We start from the raw sequence: 17,601 nt of genomic DNA on the forward strand, positions 1-17,601 counted from the left end.
GTTTTGAAGAGACGATGCCTTGGTTCTGATTATATCTCTCTTACTGTCTCTTTATTTTATAGTTCTTATTCTTCACCGTTGTTCTTCTTTGTCTAGAAGTCTCCTCAGCCGTCATATCCTACCTCTCTACCAACAGAGTAAGTGTTTTATAATCTGACTGGAAAGCTGGCACTGGTTATTTACGTACCTATGAGACTTTGAGCTGTAGAAAAATGTTATATAATTTTAGTTTTTCTGTCCAACTCTTCCCCAGCCTGTCATGTCTGAACGGCCAGGAACCCCTTTGTGGTCCAAGGACTGGAGGGGCATACATCTGGAGTTTCAGGTTGTCCAGTAGGGACCACCACTTATAGTGGTGGTCCCTACTGAGTGGAGGAGTAGCCTGGTGGTTAGAGCAGTGGCTGTGAACCAGGAGACCAGGGCTCGAGTCCCGCTGTCACTCCTTGTCTCCATTGTCTCAGGTACAAACTTAGACTGTAAGCCCTCTGGGGATAGGGAGATACCTACAGTAGCGCTGAAAAAGTGTGAAAAGCAGAATATAATAAGAGTGGCAGTCTTGTTTTCCATCTCTGGGCATCACTGTGCCACTTCTGCATAGCATCTAGGTCCTCTTAAGTTCTCTTAAGGAGGTACCATATGCACACCTGGTTTAACTTCATGTGCTTTCAATGGTGCTTCTCTCTAGGAGCTTCCTGGAAGGATTTGGAGTCTGTGTGTGGGTGGAAGGATGGGGGATGGACCTCAGGAGGAATGGGACTAGGAGGTATTGATCCTTAAGTTACTGGATCAGAGATGGGGGCGCCTTACCTAGTGCAAGTGATTCCTCCTCCATCTGTTATCGGGTTAGAACAAGCCCACCAAACGGCTTTATCCTGCTCCCTGTCTCTGGAACGCCTTACCTTTTGGCCATTTGCTTTAGAACACAATGATCTTAAGTTTAGAGATGGCTCAATTCAATAAACATGCTCTCGGATTTAGCTATAGTTTTGAAAAATGTTTTTTGTTTAGTATTGTTGATTGCACAAAATATGTACAATTTTATAATCGTAAACCACTTGGTTGTATTTTTCCATAGGCAGTATATTAAATCAAAATAACACCTCTATGGTTGTATAGTAAATGAAAGTGGAGGAGTAGCTGCCTAGTGCTTAGAGCAGTGGGCTACGAACCAGGGAGACCAGGGTTCAAATCCTGCTGCTGCTCCTTGTGACCTTAGGCAAGTCACTTCACCTTCCATTGCCTCAAGTACAAACTTGGGGTCACTTATTACAGCTTTTTCCCCATTGTATGTCTGGGGGGGGAAGCTTAGATTGTAAGTCCTCTGGGGATAGGGACAGGCGGAATATAAAGCAAATAAAAACGAAATACGTTTGACATCAGAAGTGAGTTAATTGTCTTCTTCACGCATTTCAGATTGAGTATGAGCTGAGCCCAATGGAGAAGGTGTTTGGTCAGTACAATGGCAGTGATTCCGATCGCAGCAGATCTGTAGACCTGGTTCAGAAACAGGTAATGTGTGACGGTCTCTAAAATACAATGTCTGAGAGAGAGAGGGATGTTCAAACCCACAATGGCTTGCTTCAATAAGTAGCCCATTGTGTAGGTTGCACCGTTTTGTTTTTTTTCTATCCGCCACCAATCCATATTAAGTTTAATCCGCAAAATTGCTAGAACCTTGAAGCTACTTTTTGGGATGCCAGGAACTTAAAAATAAAAATCTGTTCCATCTTGCAACGAATGGATATTAATTCTCCTTGCTAACGTAGTGTGTCTGCTGAAGCCTTCTCAATGTTTGAGCGTTTGCTAGGTTAAGTTTCATTCTTATCCCTCGGAAGGTCATAAGCTGGTTTTCCTAGCGTGCAGACAGATGGACTCTTGACCAGTGGGTTTTCCGCAGATAAGCGGGCTGAAGTAGCCATGACTTTGGGAACGTCTTCCGGTCCTCTCGGTGGCGGAGCTGTGCTCTGTGCCCGTGAGGGAGTATCTCCCATCCTGCCTCAGTCTTGTTCTTTCCGCACTGCTGGGTGCAGGCAGAGCTCTTTCTCTTACTTTATTTTTGTTACTAATTTAGTTACCTTTGCTCACTGTTTTGGAGGAAGATTCACAACGGATGGTGGAAGCTGGGTCTGTGCTGTTTGTATCAGACCAGGTGTCCGTTGAGTCTGCTCTGGGGGCCTAGATGGGACTTCCCCCGAGAGTGAGGACAGAGGGGGCCTCTTCGGCAAGGCCCTATTTATCTATTTATTTATTTATTTCGAAATACGTATACCACGTCCTCCAAGGTTCAGGGCGGTTTACAATAAAACATCCATAGAGTGAATAAAACATAAAAATATGAACTAAAAATTAAGTTATAACAAAATAAAATCAGAATAAAAATCATCATGAAATATATTGAAGAGGAGGGAGGAAGTGGGGAGAGTAGGCAGGGCAGCGGGAGCTAGGGTCAAAGGACTAGAAGAGGTGGTAGGGGAGGGAGAGAGGAAAGTACGAAGATGTTAATCCGGAAAGGCGCGTTTGAAAAGATGGGTTTTTAGTGCCTTTTTTAATTTCTTAGTTTTGGTTATGAGATGAATGTTCCAACTGATGGGGCCTGCAGTACAGAAGGATCTTTCCCGAGTGATAACTAGCCTAGTGGATTTAGGAGAAGGTATTTGTAGTGGCATTTGGTTCTGTGGTCTCTTAATGCGGGGAGGGAGTGTATAAATGTAGGGTTGAGGAGAGCCGGGGACTCTGTTAAGCTCCCCGTGCTGGTTTAGAGTGGAGCATCATGAATGACGGTATAGAAAAGCACCAAATAAATAAATGTCCAGCGCCTCGATGCCTCACCATGTACTTCATCAGTGCGATGCATCCGATGCAGCAAGGCATTTGCGTCTGAGTGACTGGTTGAAGCCGGGGCAGCGGGTATCTTCCCATTTGGGGGATTCCAAGCTGCGCACCTCCCTTCCCTGGCACAGAGGTGTTGCGATCTGATTGAGATGCAGGGGAAAGCTGGCCGGTGCATCGACGTGCAGGGTCTATGCTGGACATACGCTGACCTGTGGAGGCGTTGCTCCAACATAAATATACAAAAATAGAAGAACCGGAGTTGTATATGATGATAAAAAAAAAATATAACAAGAATGGAAAAAATCACATATAAAACACGTGAATTACTAAGCGTGGTAAACGCTCATATATGAGCAATTGCACACTTATGCTTCAAAGCGTTTTAACATTAGTGCACTTATTTCTGTTGTGCTTGCTCAAAACATATATAATCATGGGGTAACTCACTTTGTTTCATGTAAGACGTTGCCACAATTTTTAAGCAAAAAATGTTTTAAATTTTTTATATATATATTAAATTTAAGCATCCACTCCAGCTGTTTCCAGCTTGCATTGAAATGCCGCACAATGAAGAAGTTTGTCTCCAACTTTAGACATTGATCCAAAGCCCCTGACGAAGTCTCCGAAACACCAGCGGTGTCGGGCATTTGGCAGAGCAGAGCCGAAGAGTTGTTTTTTGGTTTTTTTTTTTTCTTCCATAGACTGTTTTGCATAAGTGAAACAGTTGGAGCGGATGCTTTAAATTTAATACATGTATAAAAAATTTAAAAATTGTGGCAACGTCTTACGTGAAACACACTTGGGCATATGGAGCACAGCTCTATGCATTTTGAGAAAGCTCCGCCACCTAGAGGACCAGAAGATGTTCCCAAAGTCATGGCTAATTCATCCTGCAATCCACAGAAAACACTGTTTATGGTAAGCAAACTTGCTCTTATGCTCCCCTGCCAGCAGATAGAGACGGAGCAAGCTGACATCACAGATTGTGTATATATACTCCTGCAGTGACCCCAGCCTGCCAATATTTTCCATCTCCAGCAGATGGTGGACGTGCATCTCCCTATGGGGACTGTCTTCGTTTTTGAAAGGAGACTTCTAAATTAAGGAAAAGAGCCCTATTCTCTTGCGGTGATACCTAAAAGTCCCTCCCCCACGTGAGATTTTCCTGAGGTGGTCCCTCGGGGGGGGGGGGGGGGGTGTGTCTTGTTCCAGTAGTTGGGGTCTGGCGTGACTTTTGCTGCTTGAGCAGCTGAAAGGCAGCGGGTGTATAGGCTAAAGCGCTGGAGACTCTGTCTCTGTACTCAGCTGGTAGGTGCTGAGCTTGGGTAAGTAAAAAAAAAAAGACCAGAAGGGTTTCAGGAATTCCTCTGGTCTCCATGCTTGGCATGCTGTTCCAACTCCTGTCTGGGTTTCGGGACTTGGGCAACCTGGTGGGTTGAGCGGTCCTGGAGGACTAGGCTGATGGTGCTGGTAACAAAGAAGCGTCTTTCTGTTTGCGTTGCCTGTCACATTAGGGCTTCTCAGCTTGACCTGTCTTCTAACATGTCAGCACTCTGAAAAGGCTCAATGAGTTATCTTCCTCGGATTTTACTAAAACTGGTTCCTCCCATTGTGGTGATGGTCTGGTTCCGATTTTGGCAGGAGGTTTGCCAGATCTTGGTACTTCCTTGATAGGCTTCCCCGCAGGAGATGGTAATTTTGTTGGGCCTTCTCTCATGCCTTCTGGGCTTGGCCTGGATCTGGCTGCTTTTTCTTGGGTGGAGTGTGTTCACTATTTACAGACTTTTCTTCAGGTTCAGGCCTCTGCTTTGCCCACTCTTGTCAGATTGGATCCTCAACTGGTGGCCCCACACTCTTCCATTCCTACGGTTAAGAATTGTGGCAAGCCTCATTTCACCACGGGTTTTTCTGGAAGGGTTCCGGAGGGCACAGACAATGAGGCAGATCCTGATTCCTTGGAAGATGGTGAGATTCCTCCTGGGTTGGAACAAAATCGGATCATGTTATGGCTTTTTCATAAGGATGAGCTGCCAGCCCTTATTTCCCTGACCTTGAAGATGCTGAGAGTGCCTGGGGTGGATCCTATGTCTGAGCAGAAGAAGAATCCCATTTTGGTTTTCTTGCTTAAGGCTTCTTGCTTTTTTCCTGGATGAATGCTGTTCAGGAACTGATTGATCTTGAATGGGATGCTCCAGAAGCCAGATTTAAAGGGAGCTGGGCTTTGGAGTGTCTCTATCCTCTGGATCCAACTGCAAGAGAGCGTTTTCCCAAAGAGGATGTGCTGGTGTGTGCCATCTGTAAGCAGACGACTATTCCCGTGAAAGGAGGGGGCGGCCTTGAAGGATGTGCATGATAGGTGGATTGAGTCTGTCCTTAACAGGCCTTTTGTTGCAGTGGCAATGACTTTACAGATTGCTTCCTGCTGCACTCTTGTGGCCTGTTCTTGTCTGCTTCTCTATCAAGAGGTGGATGATTCTGGGGTCCATTCCAGAGAAGTTATGGAACCCGATGCTGCCTTTCTCGCAGATATGAGCTGTGATTTGGTATGTACCTCGGCCAGAGGAGTGGCGGCCAGGTGTCAGCTGTGGTTGTGACATTGGTTAGCTGTCACAGCATCCAAAACACACACACACACACACACACACACACACACACACACACACACACACACGGTTCCTTTTTGCCCCATACTAGACCTTGAGTGCCAACTGTCATCTGCGGGTGACTCATTTTCATATGGCGACCTTGCTCTCAATGATCCTAGCTGTACAATTGGGGGAGTTCCTGACTTCCCTGGATCTGTCTGAAGCATACCTTCATATTCCAATCCAATGGAGCACCAACGTTTTCTGCACTTTGTGGTGCTGGATCACCATTATCCGTTTCAGGCACTGCCCTTTGATCTGGCCACTGCTCCAGAACATTTCCCAAGGTTATTGTGGTTGTGGCAGCAGCATTGTGGAAAGATGGAATTCTGGTGCATCCATACCTGGATGACTTGCTGATTCATGCCAAGTCCTTGGAAGAGAGTAACCTGGTGATCTCATTGCTGTGAGAGCTTGATTGGGGGGTTAACTGGCCAAGAGTAGTCTCCAGCCCTCTGTCATTGGAGTATGGGTTTTCGGTTTGACACGAGGCTGGGCAAGGTATTTCTGCCGGATGCACGGATCCAGAAGTTGATATCTCTTGTTCGTCAGTTGGTGAACACAGTGCCACATAGACAGGCGTACAATCTTCAGGCGCTTGGCTTGATTGTGGCAACCCTGGAAGTGGTGCCATGGGCAAGGGTGCATATGCATCCTCTTCAGCGCTCACTGCTGTCTCGGAGTTCGCAATCTCAGGATTATTCGGTTTGCCTCCACTTGCTGATGGACATCTGTTCTCGCTACCAGTGATGGTTGCAAGAGGCTCATCTGAGAAGAGGGTTGTCCTCTCTGAACTGGTTGATTCTCATGACAGATACGAGTCTCCTAGTTTGGGGCGTTTATTGTCAGGAACTGGTGGCGCTAGGTCATTGGACGGCCAAAGAAGTCCTCTGGAACATCAATTGCCTGGAAGCCCGGGCTGTCCGGTTGGCTTGCCACAGACTCCAGGATCAAGCAGTCCATGTGATGTCAGACAATGCAATGAAAGTGGCCTACATCAATCGACAGGGAGGAATCAAGAGCTAGCAAGTGTCGCAGGAGATACGCCTCATCGTGGAATGGGCGGAAGTACATCTACAGACTATTTCAGCCTCCTGCATCACAGGAAAAGACAACATGAGAACAGATTTTCTCAGCAGGGAGAGTCTGGATCCTGGAGAATGGATGTTGTCCGCTGAGGCATTTCAGTTGATAGTGGATTGTTGACCTTCTGGTGACTTCTTCTCTCAGTGCAAAGGTTCCTTCTTCAGTTGCAGGAAGGATCCATGGTCTGTGGGCATCAATGCTCTTGTTCAGGTCTGGCCGGAAGACGAGCTGCTTTGTCTTTCTTCCATGGCCCTTGGTGGGCAGGATCAAAGACCACAAGGGACTACAGGCCTGGGGCCACCGGGTGTGTAAACCGTGCATTTGCACGGGGAGGCATACCTGATGGGATTGCCTCTGGAGCAGGGAGAGGCCCGTGTTGCCACCGGTGGACCCGATCCCACTGGTGGAGGAAGATTTTTCTGTTTTTTTCTACCACTGGTGGATCGGGTCCACCTGCGACAGAAAAAGCAGGAAGTAGTTTCGTACCGGGGGGGCAAGATGGCGCGTCACTTTGATCGGTGGGGCCGTGGTGCAGCTCATCCCACCACGGCCCGAAGAAAAATTCACGTCCAGGTGCCCCTCCTTCCTGCGCAGCTGCATGGGCAAGGAGGAGGTACAGAGGAGCAATAGAAATTGTAGCAGTAGAGCGGCCGCAGATCCCCCAGCTTGTGGTGACCTGAGAAGAGGAGGCCTGGTGGCAGGGCTGCTGCAGATCCCACCTCACAGTAGCCCGGGAAGATCAGGGCCGCCACAGAGCCCGTCCCGTGGCGACCCATGAAGAGGAGGCCAAGAGGTGAAGTCTTGTGAGTTGAGACTGGGTGTGGGAGTGATAGCCTGTATAATCGGAGAGGCAGCGTTTGAGAACATGAGTGTGTGTTTGAGGGAAGAAAAGAAGTCAGGTGGAGAGAGAAGAAACAGCAAAAAAGAGACCCTGTGAAAGGAATTGGCAGAAGAACGGGAAGGTGGGAGGGGGGAAAAAAAGCCTGTGACCAACCAGTTAGCAAAGGTGTTAAAGATTTTTTTGTTTTTAGTGATTGGCATATGTTATCTTTCGGGAATGTGCGAGAGTAGCGCTTTTCTCTGTGCCGATCTCGTGATGTATGAGATCAGTTTGTGTGAGAATGGGGGCTGCAGGTGGATTCCACCCTGCCAGCAGCTGAAACGAAGATGAGAACCTGATGCTGCTGGTAGATCCCAACCAAAGAAGAGCTGGAGACGCCTGCGGGTTTGAGAGGGAGCGTATGTGTGTGTGTGTGTATAAGAAAGAGAGGTAAAGGTTTGTGCATCCCTCTTCCTCTAATCCGTGACAATATCGGGATGACATCAAAGTTCCCAGGTATGGAGAGCGTGAATTTTTTAAAATCCTTTTTGGATTTGTTTTTCAGGTGTTTTCTGTTTTGAAATATTTTATTGGTCTTTGGGACATTTAAAAAAAATGTGCATATGAGTTTTTAATTTTGATCTTTTTATTCATCAGCTTTTTTTTTTTTTTTTTTTTAAATTCTAAAAACATACTAATATTATGATATATTTTATTTCTTGATCTTATTGTTTGAGGAATGGTGATGTTTCTGTTTTTTCATTGTTGCACTACATACAGTGTCTGGCTTCTTGCGGTTTCCAGTTCAGTTTTTGTCTGCGTGTTTGTATTTCTTCGTTATGGTTGTGAGGGTCTGTTTATGTTCTGCATGAGTGACTGAGGTGAGGCATTCTCCTAATAGGAAGTGTATTAGTGTTTTAGGGCTTTCAGAGGGTCAAGCCCACACACATCACAATAGGCCTAATACCATATGGGTTCCAAGTGTCTTTTTGCAGGGATTTCTGGTTGGCATCACAGCAGTGCATATAAATAGAATGTAAGTGATCTTTTTACCTCAGAATACTGTACTTTGATATTTTTCATGTGAAATATAAATGCATAACTCTTAACAGTGTGTGTGGAACGGGGCGGGGGGCGTTGTGCAAGGCTATAAGGTTTGCCTGGGGCACCTAATACCCTTGCACCAGCCATGGTTCGGGGGGATGGTGACAGTTTCTAAAGTTTGTATTACTGAAAGGAGGATTTTTTTTGTGGTCCCTGGTCAGAGAATGAAAGAACAGTAACTGTTCACACAGGGCAGCAAAAAAGCTAGCACCAGCCCTGGAGGACTAGTACTCCCGGTGGCTCCAGATCGGCCCAGGCGTCCGTGCTATGCGGATCTGTGGAGGCTTCTGTCAAAAGCCCCTCCTTTGCCTTCCACCACACACTGATCTCTTGCAGCAGGGGCTGGTTCTTCGCGAGGATCTGGCTCTGTTTTGTCTTGCGGTTTGGCCCTTGAGAGGGCTCGCCTGTTGAAACGTGGCTGTTCTTCTGCAGTGATTACTGTCTTACTCTGCACTCAGACGTTCTCCTCTTCTCTAGCTTATGTGCGGGTTTGCAGAGTCTTTGAGGCCTGGTGTGAGGAGCGCAGTGTTTTTTTTGTTTTTTTCCCCTGTTTGGTTAAGACCCCGCTTATTCTGGATTTTCTGCGGGATGGATTGAATAAAGGTTTGGCCCTTAATTCCTTAAAGGTTCAGGTGATGACTCTTACCTGTTTTAGGGGCACGGTGAATGATGGTCTCCTTATCATCCCATCCTGATGTGGCCCGTTTCTTGAAGGTCGTGAAGCACCTTCGACCTCCCTTGCGGTTACCAGTTCCCTTGTGGAGTCTTAATTTGGTGCTGGATTTTTTTTTTAGCGGGCCTGCTGTGCAGTCTTTTTTTTTTCCTTGTGGTTATTGACCTTGAAGACTTGAGTTCCTGGTGGCTCTCTGTTCTGCACGTCGCATTTCCGAGCTGCAGGCCTTTATCTTGCCGGGAGCCGTTCCTTCGGGTGACTTCATCCTGTTCCATCTTTTTTTGCCTAAGGTGGTTTGAGTCACTTAAATTGGTCCATTTCCTTGCCGTCACTGGAGAGAAGGTCAGGGACGTGGAGGATTAGTCTCTTGCATGCCTTGGATGTCAAGAGACTTGTGCAGTGTCTGAAATTTGAGCCTTTCTGTCAATCGGATTGCCTGTTTGTCCTTCATGGTGGAAGGAAGCAGGGCGCTCCAGTTTCACGGGCTACAGTTGCTAACTGGATGAAAGAGGTGGTCACGGCTGCATACGTGGATGCTGAATAGCCGTTGCCTACTAGGGCTCAGTGTCATGGGTGGAGTTTAGGTGGTGGTCGCAGCTCGGCAAATGTCGACAGGAGATGTGATCCTCCTTATCTACATTTTTCTAGGTTTTATCATTTGGTTGTGCAGGCCCTGGAGGATGCAGCCTTTGCACGTGTGGTATTGACTTGACCACAGGCAGCCTCCCACCCTGTTGGGGAGTAGCTTTGGTACATCCCACTGGTCCTGAGTCCATCTGTCTACACGCTAGGAAATGGAGAAATCACTTACCTGATAGTTTTGTTTTCCTTAGTGTAGACAGATGGACTCAGCTTCCTGCCCTCAGCTGCCGCATAAGTGTCAATGGTCCTCCTGTGGGGCTTGGGGTCCCAAGGGATTACTGGTAAGTGTTCCTCCAGTCCCTAGCTTGGGGTACCTAGAGTCTTACATGAGTTCAGTGTTTATAGTTGGTTGAGTACAGTTCTGGTTACCTGTTTTTAATCAAGATTTTTTCTAGTCTGTCCACAGTTGCTTTTGAAGAGAATACTGGCAGGCTGGGGTCACTGCAGGGCTATATATACTGTGACTTCAGCTTGCTCTGTCTCCATCTGCTGGCAGGAGCACACTATACCCACTGGTCCTGAGTCCATCTGTCTACACTAAGGAAAATGAAATTATCAGGTAAGTAATTTCTCCATTCCTTGTAATACCTTCCCCATGCTCTATATGCCCTATCTTTGCCAGCTAAGCCAATTAAAGCAAGAACTGTTTAAATTTTAAACATGGGGTTGTAAGTTTAGGAGCAGTCATTTTTTTTTTTATATTTATCTTGCAGTTGAAGTGTTGTGGTGTACACACCTATAGTGACTGGCAAACTACATTGTGGTACGTCCATTCTGGTAGCATTGGTGTGCCACTGAGCTGCTGCAACGGTGAGGATCCCACTTGCTCTGGAGACATCAGCCAACCAGAAATGCTTTATGAACAGGTAAGACTGGCAGCAGAAGCTGCTGATTTATTTATAGCTTTCCTTTCAGAAAAGCTGTAGCCAGGCAGCAGGGGACCACACGCAGAATCAGGATGAAGCCCCCCACCAGGCCCAGGAGCAGGACTTCCTGAAGTCTATGGTTTCTCGAATTCTGTTAAAGTAAAAGAGCCTTGGTGATGAGGAAGGGAGCGATAAAGCTGGAAATCGAATGGTGTCTACGGTACTGCAACAAGTCAGGATGCTGGATGGGCCTTAAGGCCTTTGCTGAAAGCCCATCTCTTTCATTTTGCTTACACGATGTGATGTGATTGGTGTAGGCTGATGCAACTCTGGAATACGGTAATTTAGAGGACTGCATTCTTTTGTAGTGCAGTTAGCATACCTGTGTGTTAAAAAAGGATTGGATAAGTTCTTGGAGGAGAAGTCATTACCTGCTATTAATTAAGCTGACTTAGAGAATAGGCACTGCTATTACTAGGAATGGTTACATGGAATAGACTTAGGTTTTGGGTATTTGCCAGGTTCTTATGGCCTGGATTGGCCACTGTTGGAAACAGGATGCTGGGCTTGACAGACCCTTGGTCTGACCCAGTATGGCATGTTTTTTGTGTATCTAGACTGTCATGGTTTTTAGCTTTGGTTTATTTTGTACGCCTTCTAGGGCTTTGACATGGGTGGTTTAAAAAAGATTTTTAGTATTTATAATTAGACACAGAGCCAATAGGCTAACTGTAACAACTATACATTTCATTATACCCATTGCAGAGTCTATATAAACCATCAGAGCCTGCGTTATTCAGGCATTCACAGATAAAGATAAATAAGCTATCTCGGAGTCACTTTGTAATGTGACCAGGATACTGCTGCCCCATATCTTCTTGCAATATGATTTCTCAACATAAAAGTTAGCTTTCTCATCTGTGCAAGCTCATAACTTTGTACCAGAGGACCACCGAGGAGGGCAGTGTGAGGAAGAGAGCCACTCCAGTAAGCCGGCAAACGTGCCTGTGCTGCAGGTCTATTAGCTGTACGCTGAATATCTGAGACTGCGGACTCTCCTTCCAGCTCGGTTGTCGCCAGTGTTGGGATTCTGGTGCCATGAACCTCCGTTCACCCTACCTGGGGGGGTTTCCCTTATTTTAATAGATCCTCCCATTGTTCCGAGTCTGGTCATTGCAGCAGTGGGCCTGAGGCTGAAACCCACGCAGCAAGGCTCCTTTCAGAACTCTCTATCGTGGGCTGTAAATCCACTCACCAGCTTAGAAGTCTGCTAATCTTAAGTTCATTGTCTTCATGCATTACAAATCAAAGAACACACACTATTCAGCAATGCACAAAATTAACATACCAATAAAATTAAAAATATATACACACATGCAGAACTCAAACAATGAATCAGTAAAACCAATAACATCCTAAGCAGGAAAAAAAAAATTTGAGCAGCACTAAGTCTGTGTAAAATAAAATGCTTTTAAGCTTTTTACAAACTATTGCGTAACTTTTTTGTTTGTTTTTCCGAACGAGGCTCTAATAGAAGTGCGTTCCAAAGGACGGGACCAGCAACTCCAAAAGCACGTGCTGGAGTCTCTCTTAACCAGATCACCTCAAAGAAGGCCCAACTAAATTACATTGACAAAATGCTCACCCTTCTGTAAAATCTCTCCGTCATGAGGGTGTATGTACCCAACGAGCCATCTTTCTTTCAGCAGCTTAAAATCATAGGCACTGCACCAAATACCTGGGGAGCCAATGGAGATTCCTGACCACGATGGAGGGGAAAATCTAATTCTAGATCAAGGTAGGCATTCCAGTCTCCGTGCTTACCAAGAGGAAGAGAAGAAGAGTTCTCTGTTCTGGTCAACTGTTTGTAGACCTCAGTCTGGCCAACATTTGGACCATAGACCTTTTTAGCAATGAAAAATACATTTTATCTATCGCACTTATATGCCGCCTGTTCCAGGGATACCTTTACTCATTGTGGCTTATATTTAATGTTCTAGGGTTGCAAAATGCCCATCGAGATCTGGATGCATTCTGGTTACTACTAAGGAAGGAGCTTTTTATGAAGGGGAATGCAAACTCCCTCTGCTTTTGAATTGTAGGACTTTACCCATTTTTTTTTTTTTTTTAAATTAACTATTTCTGACATTTTCGAAACAAATACAAAGAATGAACTTTGCACAGAAACAATATACAGTTATACAAGAAACAACTAAAAAGAAGGAAATATTCTCTCAAAATGAGTCCAAACAGTATACGAGGGAGAAGATGAGACAATAAAGTAAAACATATCATGAGCCACAAGATTTGTGGTCATCACATAAGCAATATCCACCTTTAAATTCTTAAAGGACGAAGCCCAGATTATTAGGTATTAGACAGAAACCCAGATCTGGCATCCAGAAAACCTCTTAGCCGTTCAGAGGGAGAAAAAATAATGCGGATAGTTTTAAGCTTAACCAAATATTTACACTGAATTATCCGAGGAGAAAAGAGGCTCCCAAGGGCCTGAACGTCCTGACGCATATTAGGAAAACGTTTCCTCCTATCCTGAGTGGACTTGGCCAGATCTGGATAAATTCTAACAGGAGCATTAAGGAAAGTCACATTTAAAATAAGCTTTCATTGCAAAACATGTCTTGCTCACTAAAGAAGGAAACAATTAATGCCACTCTCTCAATCTCCACATTAGATGTCTCCGGAACCGCGCCTCTAATCCAGGGTTAGGTGGACTTAGATGACCAGTCCATGCTCTATAAGGAGCAAAGAACTTTTTATTAAAAGCTGGAATCTGCTCTTCACCAAGATGTAAAACGTCTGTCAGATATTTCTTCATAATGACATGGGGAATTTCACCCATAACGTTAGGAAAATTGGCAAGTCTCCAGTTTAGGTGTCTAGATTGATTCTCAACCCTTCGAGACAAAAACAAATATCTGTTCCTGAATAACCGCTGTATTCACCGCCTGAAGTTGCTGTGAATCTTGACCCATGGATTGCAACTTTTTCAGAGTGTTCTGACAAAACACGCTGCTGATCTTGAACGGCGGAGTCCAGTTTCCGAGACACAACCTCCGCTGTACGTGAATGGTCTAGCAAAGTCTGGGCCGGGTTAGCAGCCAGATCCCACAGCGATCTGAGAGTCGCAGCCACCGGTTTACAAGGTACGGAAAAGCCCGGAACAGTGGGGGGGAAACTCCTGCTCTGCCGAGGCTGGATGTGATGGCAAAACCTCTGAATTAAGATCCCTGGGAACGTTAGCCACGCCACCAGAATCCTTTCCGGTCGGTGTGAGCCGGTAAGGAGGCCGATCTAAGCTCTCTCCGTGGTGCCTTCGACAAACACACCGCAGCAAGCCGTCTAACTCCAGTGTCTTCTTGCGAAGCAGACAGCAGTGGGCTAAGTGACATCTTCCCTGGGGAGGGCAGAGCTCCAAGCCCCCGGTGCTGCAGTGGGTGACGCGTAGGCCTCGGCTCCCTGGTCTGAGGAGAGTGAGGTCACAAGAGAGGAAATCCCTCACTTTTCCTCTATGAAAAGAGGAACTTAGCATTCCAAGGTGAGAAGAGAGCAGGGGGAAGACGTGTCAGTTTATGCTGTCGTCTTGACTCCACGGCCATTTTTCTTTTTAATGTATTTTGTTCTTTGTCTGAGAGCTTAGCCATCTGAGCTCCTAGTTTCTTTAAGAAATCAAATGTTCTCTTCCTTTTGATGGGAAAATCAATGCCCCTGACATTCAGAGAAACCGAACTTGACTTTGAAGCTAGCCATTATCAAAGCTTTCCCAGCTATAAGAGTAAATATTACTCTGGAGTATTCAGAAAGTAAAAGGACATCTGGACGGGACCCAATCGCGTGTGTGTGCTCAGTTGTCTGTTTAGAGCAATAAAAAAAACACGTGTTAGAATTCAGAGTGCCAAAATTTGAGACCTTCACACTTAAGGAACTGGGCTAGACAAGAAATCACTTATTTATGATTAGAGAGATACTGGTTTACTCACTAACGGCCCGATTTTTAAAAAGCCAGCACGCGTTAAAACTGGCAGATAAGTGCTTGGCCTGCAGATCTCCCAGTGTGTGCTGGAGAACAAGATTAGAAAACAGGGGCATGGGAGGGGCCAGGGCAGCGCTATTAGGCAGTGTCCCAGTGAAGCGGCAGCCGGCCCGCACAAACCCGCTACTGCTCCAGAGAGCAGGTAAGTATTGAAACCAAAAACAGTCTGTTAGCGGGGCTTTTAGGGGTCAGGGCGGAGGGAACTGGGGAAAGGGCCTGTCATGTAGCCGCACACATCTTGCAAAATGTTCTTCCCTCACGCGCCGATATAAAACTGCATGCGCATGGCTTTTAAAACTTACTTTTTTATTTTTTGCCTTGAAGTTAATTAATGCCCGACTTACTTTTTAATCATTCGTCTCTTGCTGATACATTTAGTGCATTTTCTTATTTTTGCATTTAAAATCACAAAAGTTGTACAATGGGCGTAAAACAGTGGCACACGATAAAGAAACGCGATGTAAAACGATAACTGTCTGGCAATTCACTTTTGTGATTATTTTAAATGCGAAAAATAAGAAAATAGACTAACAATGTATCTGCAGGAGACCAATGATTAAAAGTGAGTCTGGCATTAATTAACTCACATAACCACTGTCTCTCTAACCGTAAATAAGTGATTTCTTGTCTAGCCCGGTCTCTTAAATTTTGGCACTCTTATGAGTTCTAACACGTGGGGTTTTTTTTTGATTGATCTATGATAATTGGTGCCACAGTTGAATCAGTTTTTTGCTTCAGATGTCTGTTTTTAAGCATATTTTAATCTAACACATTTTTTACATCCCCAACGTGTAACTGTTTAAAAATCCTGCAATCCCCCAAAATCAGAAGAAAGCTTAAAGAATCTTTCTTATTCTACCATCTCATCTTCATGACCACCAAATCCCTGAAAACATCCTATGAGAAGATGTATATTCAAGTGGAAGGTAACCCAGGGCTCAGATGAAGCTTTTGATACCATTTCTCCCTAATTTGACCACATACAAAACTTAAAAACTCTCAATTGGCCTCTCCTTGACTTCCCAACTTCTCTCCTGCTGAACAATAACACATAGTAGGCAGGGGATTCTTTGAGGCATGAAAAAGCTGTTATATAGATCACTGCAAATAGATACTTGTGTGAAATTCTTTCCTGACACTCAATAGTATCTGCTTACTAAATTTCCACCAGAGAGAAACCACATACACTTCTTCATCTATCTCAGAGCTCCAGTCCCTGCAGAAATGTCTGGCATAGGACACAGAGGGGAGGGGGGGGGGGGGGGCTCTTGAGCTGAGTTCAACACAAAAATAAAATGCAGCATTTTACCTCTTGGGAAATCCTTATGATTTTATCCAGGGTGGTATTGACTTTGGTTACTTGAAGCATGGGGAAAGCAAAAGAACTGTCAAAGGATCTGCGAGCAAAAGTAGTTCAACTTTATAAATCAGGAAAAAGATATTCAGATTTGAAAATTCCAATCAGAACTGTTCAAACTCTGCTCAAGAAATAGAAAATCTGGGTTCAGTTAATGTCCAGAAAAATTCCAGACACAACTGCCAGGAAAACTTTGTCGAATGGAAAAAGTCCACAAGCAATTTCTACTGAAATACAGGCTTCTTTGAAACAGTGGAGTGGCTGTTTCAGCATGCATAATAAGGAGATACTTGAACAAAAATGGGCTGTATCGTAGAGTTGTCAGAAAAAAAGCCATTGCTGCACAAGCACCACAAAACAGCCTGCTTACAATACACAAAACAGCACCTAGAGAAGCCTCAAAACTTCTGGAACAAAATAATTTGAAGTGATGAGACCAAATTTGAATGTTATGGTCACAGGCATAAACACTGTTTGAAGAGGAGTCAAGGCCTAAGAAAAGAAGCATACCATCCCTACCATGAAGCATGGAGTCCAATCTCTGCTGTTTGGGGGTGTGCAAGCTACAGCAGCAAAGGGAATTTCATTAAAATTGATGGCAGGATGAATGCAGCTTCTTATCAGAAATATTGGAGGAGAATTTGCATTCGTCAGCCAGGAAGCTGTGCATAGGGCGCACTTGGACTTTCCAATATGACAAGGATCTGAAACATAAAAGCCAAGTTGACCCTTCTCTGGCTGCAGCAGAAGAAAGTGGAATGGCCATCAGTTTCCTGTCCTCGACCTCATTGAGCCATGTTGCAGAGAACTCAGACATGCAGCTCATGTTGGACAACCAAAGAATTTACAGGAGCTGGAGGCTTTCTGACAAGAGGCAAGGCAGCTTTACCCCATGGGAAAATCAAGGGCCTCATTCACAGCTATCACAAAAGACTGCAAGCTGTCATTGATGCAAAGGGGTATGCTAACTTTTGAACAGGACCATTTTATTATTTCCTTTATTGCTAGGATTTGTTTTGACTGTGATGCATAATAGCTTAACTTGAAACATTAAAAATAACAGACGTGTTTTGTCCGACCACTCATGTTTTCTTAATGCTACATATCTTACAAATTCTGCCAGGGGTATGTAAACTTATAGCCTAACTGTATATTAAAGCACTGGTCCAAGTGTAGATCCCTGAGGCACTCCACTGTTTACCCTTTTCCACTGAGAAAATTGACCATTTAATCCTACTCTCTGGTTCCTGTCTTTTAACCAATTTGTAATCCACGAAAGGACATTACCTCCTATCCCATGACTTTTTAGTTTACGTAGAAGCCTCTCATGTGGGACTTTGTCGAACGCCATCTGAAAATCCAAATACACCACATTTACAAGCTCACCTTTAATCCACAGGTTTATTAATTCCTTCAAAAAAAAAAAATGTAGGAGATCTGTGAGGCAAGACTTCCCTTGGGTAAATCCATGCTGGCTGTGTCCCTTTAACCCGTGCCTGTCTAAGTGCCGTGTTTAGTACGGTAT

At 45.0% G+C, this 17,601-nt stretch overlaps 1 protein-coding gene across 1 annotated transcript in view; it reads left to right on the forward strand.

Moving 5' to 3' along the window:
* Nucleotides 1–17,601, forward strand: part of LOC115096373 (tetraspanin-3-like) — a 37,697-nt gene that overhangs the window by 8,941 nt on the left and 11,155 nt on the right. Inside the window, exons 3-5 of the mRNA XM_029610877.1 lie at nt 63–137; nt 1,414–1,509; nt 10,516–10,668. Of these exons, the coding sequence (XP_029466737.1) occupies nt 63–137; nt 1,414–1,509; nt 10,516–10,668 (324 nt within the window). The remainder of the gene's footprint in view (nt 1–62; nt 138–1,413; nt 1,510–10,515; nt 10,669–17,601) is intronic.

The sequence above is a fragment of the Rhinatrema bivittatum genome, chromosome 8 (assembly GCF_901001135.1).
Source record: "Rhinatrema bivittatum chromosome 8, aRhiBiv1.1, whole genome shotgun sequence".
NCBI lineage: Eukaryota > Metazoa > Chordata > Amphibia > Gymnophiona > Rhinatrematidae > Rhinatrema > Rhinatrema bivittatum.